This window comes from Colobus angolensis, unplaced genomic scaffold, assembly GCF_000951035.1.
Source record: "Colobus angolensis palliatus isolate OR3802 unplaced genomic scaffold, Cang.pa_1.0 Scaffold319, whole genome shotgun sequence".
NCBI classification, from domain to species: domain Eukaryota; kingdom Metazoa; phylum Chordata; class Mammalia; order Primates; family Cercopithecidae; genus Colobus; species Colobus angolensis.
Genome location: NW_012116477.1, coordinates 1063153 through 1065349, shown reverse-complemented (window position 1 = coordinate 1065349; position 2197 = coordinate 1063153). Strand labels below are relative to the sequence as shown.

Genomic DNA, 2197 nt, shown 5'->3' with positions numbered 1-2197 from the left:
TAAAAAATAGCCAGGCATGGTAGCAGGAGCCTGTAATTCCAGCTACTTGGGAGGCTGAGGCAGGAGAATCGCTTGAACCCAGGAGGTGGAGGCTGCAGTGAGCTGCACTCCGGCCCAGGTGACAGAGCAAGACTTCATCTCAAAAATAAAATAAATAAATAAATAAATAAATAACCATTTATTCAACCTCCAAATCAGGTAGACAAATGATTGGCATGTGCCACCAAGCTTTCATTGTACATCTACAGCAGACACTGCTGTCAATCACAACACCATTTCCCTTTGAGCCCATATGCAGGCTCAGAATCCTTCTCAACACAGCAGTCCCAACAGCCACTATCAACCTTGCAGAGCTGGCTGATGACAGGAGTTCTAAATGGCATCCCTAGTATAGACTGCTCAAGGCAAGGAAAGATCTCTGATTCAAGAAAGGATGGCTTGTGGAGGAATGTGATCTTCCAGTGCCAGAGCCTCAGTGTGGTCCACACTCCTGACTCTGATTGCTTTTGCTTCTCACTCTACAAAGAGATCTGCTCCTTTTAAAAGCCGACGGGCGTGGTGGCTCACACCTATAATCCCAGCACTTTGGGAGGCTGAGTCAGGCAGATCACCTGAGGTCAGGAGTTCAAGACCAGCTGGCCAACACGGTGAAAACCCATCTCTACTAAAAATACAAAAATTAGCCAGGTGTGCTGGTGCATGCCTGTAATCCCAGCTACTTGGGAGGCTGAGACAGGAGAATCACTTGAACCTGGGAGGTAGAGGTTGTGGTGAGCTGAGATTGTGCCACTGCCCTCCAGCCTGGGCGATAAGAGCAAAACTCCATCTCAAATAATAATAATAACAATAAAAGCCACAGAATTATCACCTTTGAAAGAGTAAAGAGAAGAAGACGTCACGGCAGCCAAACTCAAGCTTGTCGCCTGCTTACCTAATGGGGATGATGTTGGAAAACAAGAGGAGGAAGCGGATGATCTGCAGGTACCAACGACCTGCAAAGTGCTGAAGGGCGACCATGACCAGCGAGACCACCACCAGGGCACCGAAGAGGATCTTGGTGAGGCAGTTCACTTCCAAGTCGAACAGGCCGATCTGTGGGACGAAGCACAAACCGGGGCTTGAGATTAGCTGGAGCAACTCACAGCCTGCCAGAGAGCCAGTCCTTCCCCCACAAACACCTCTACCCCAGGGAGGACAGTGGGACCCATCGATCCTCCTATCTTTGGTCTAAGAACACTGTGCTTCCATGGGCTGGAGTTCATAACAGGCATCCAAGGGAACTCAAAGAATTCTGAAAATTCAAAAACATGTTTACAACTAACGAAGATTTACACTTGGAAATATCTCAGCGAGTTACTGCTGCGCTGGTTGGTTGGGCACTGCACAGCCTCTACCACCCTGCATAGTGCCTTGGTCTTGTAAAATGACTTAGATCCTAAACTCAGAGCACCCTACCCAACACCAACTCGGTAGTGCCTGAAAGTCGGGGGCACACGCCAGTGGTGGAAACCTAATTTTTAGATGGTGCATTAATGGATGTTATTATTTTATTATTTATTTATTTATTTATTTATTTAGAGATGGAGTCTCACTCTGTCACCCAGGCTGAAGTGCAAGGGCGCAGTCTCGTCTCACACCTCCTGGGTTCAGGCAATTCTCCTGCCTCAGCCTCCCGATTAGCTGGGATTATGGCACCTGCCACCCCACCTGGCTAATTTTTATATTTTCAGTAGAGACAGGGTTTCACCATGTTGGCCAGGCTGGTCTCAACTCCTGGCCTCAGGTGATCCACCTGGCTCGGCCTCCCAAAGTGCTGGGATTACAGGTGTGAGCCACCGCGCCTGGCCCTGGACATTATTATTTTAATAATAACACACTTATTTTCATGTATAGTCTTTTTAAAAGTAGCAAATCATATGCATAACTTCACAGAAATATGCCCCAGGATAAGGCTAAAACATTAAACAAACGATTTTACCGTTGTAATGATGGCTGTAACGTCTAATGGTGGAGTGACCATGACGGAAATTTAGGAGACACAGCACTCCTTTCTGCTATTGACAAAAGACATTATTCCATAATATTCTAACTCTTAAAAATTGGAGGAGGGGGCCGGGCGCGGTGGCTCAAGCCTGTAATCCCAGCACTTTGGGAGGCCGAGACGGGCGGATCACGAGGTCAGGAGATCGAGACCATC

General features: G+C 47.7%; 1 protein-coding gene across 1 annotated transcript in view; it reads right to left on the bottom strand.

Moving 5' to 3' along the window:
* ATP9A (ATPase, class II, type 9A) overlaps nt 1–2197 on the bottom strand; it is a 174603-nt gene that overhangs the window by 90800 nt on the left and 81606 nt on the right. The window contains exon 10 of the mRNA XM_011951371.1: nt 932–1162. Coding sequence (XP_011806761.1) covers nt 932–1162 — 231 coding nt within the window. The remainder of the gene's footprint in view (nt 1–931; nt 1163–2197) is intronic.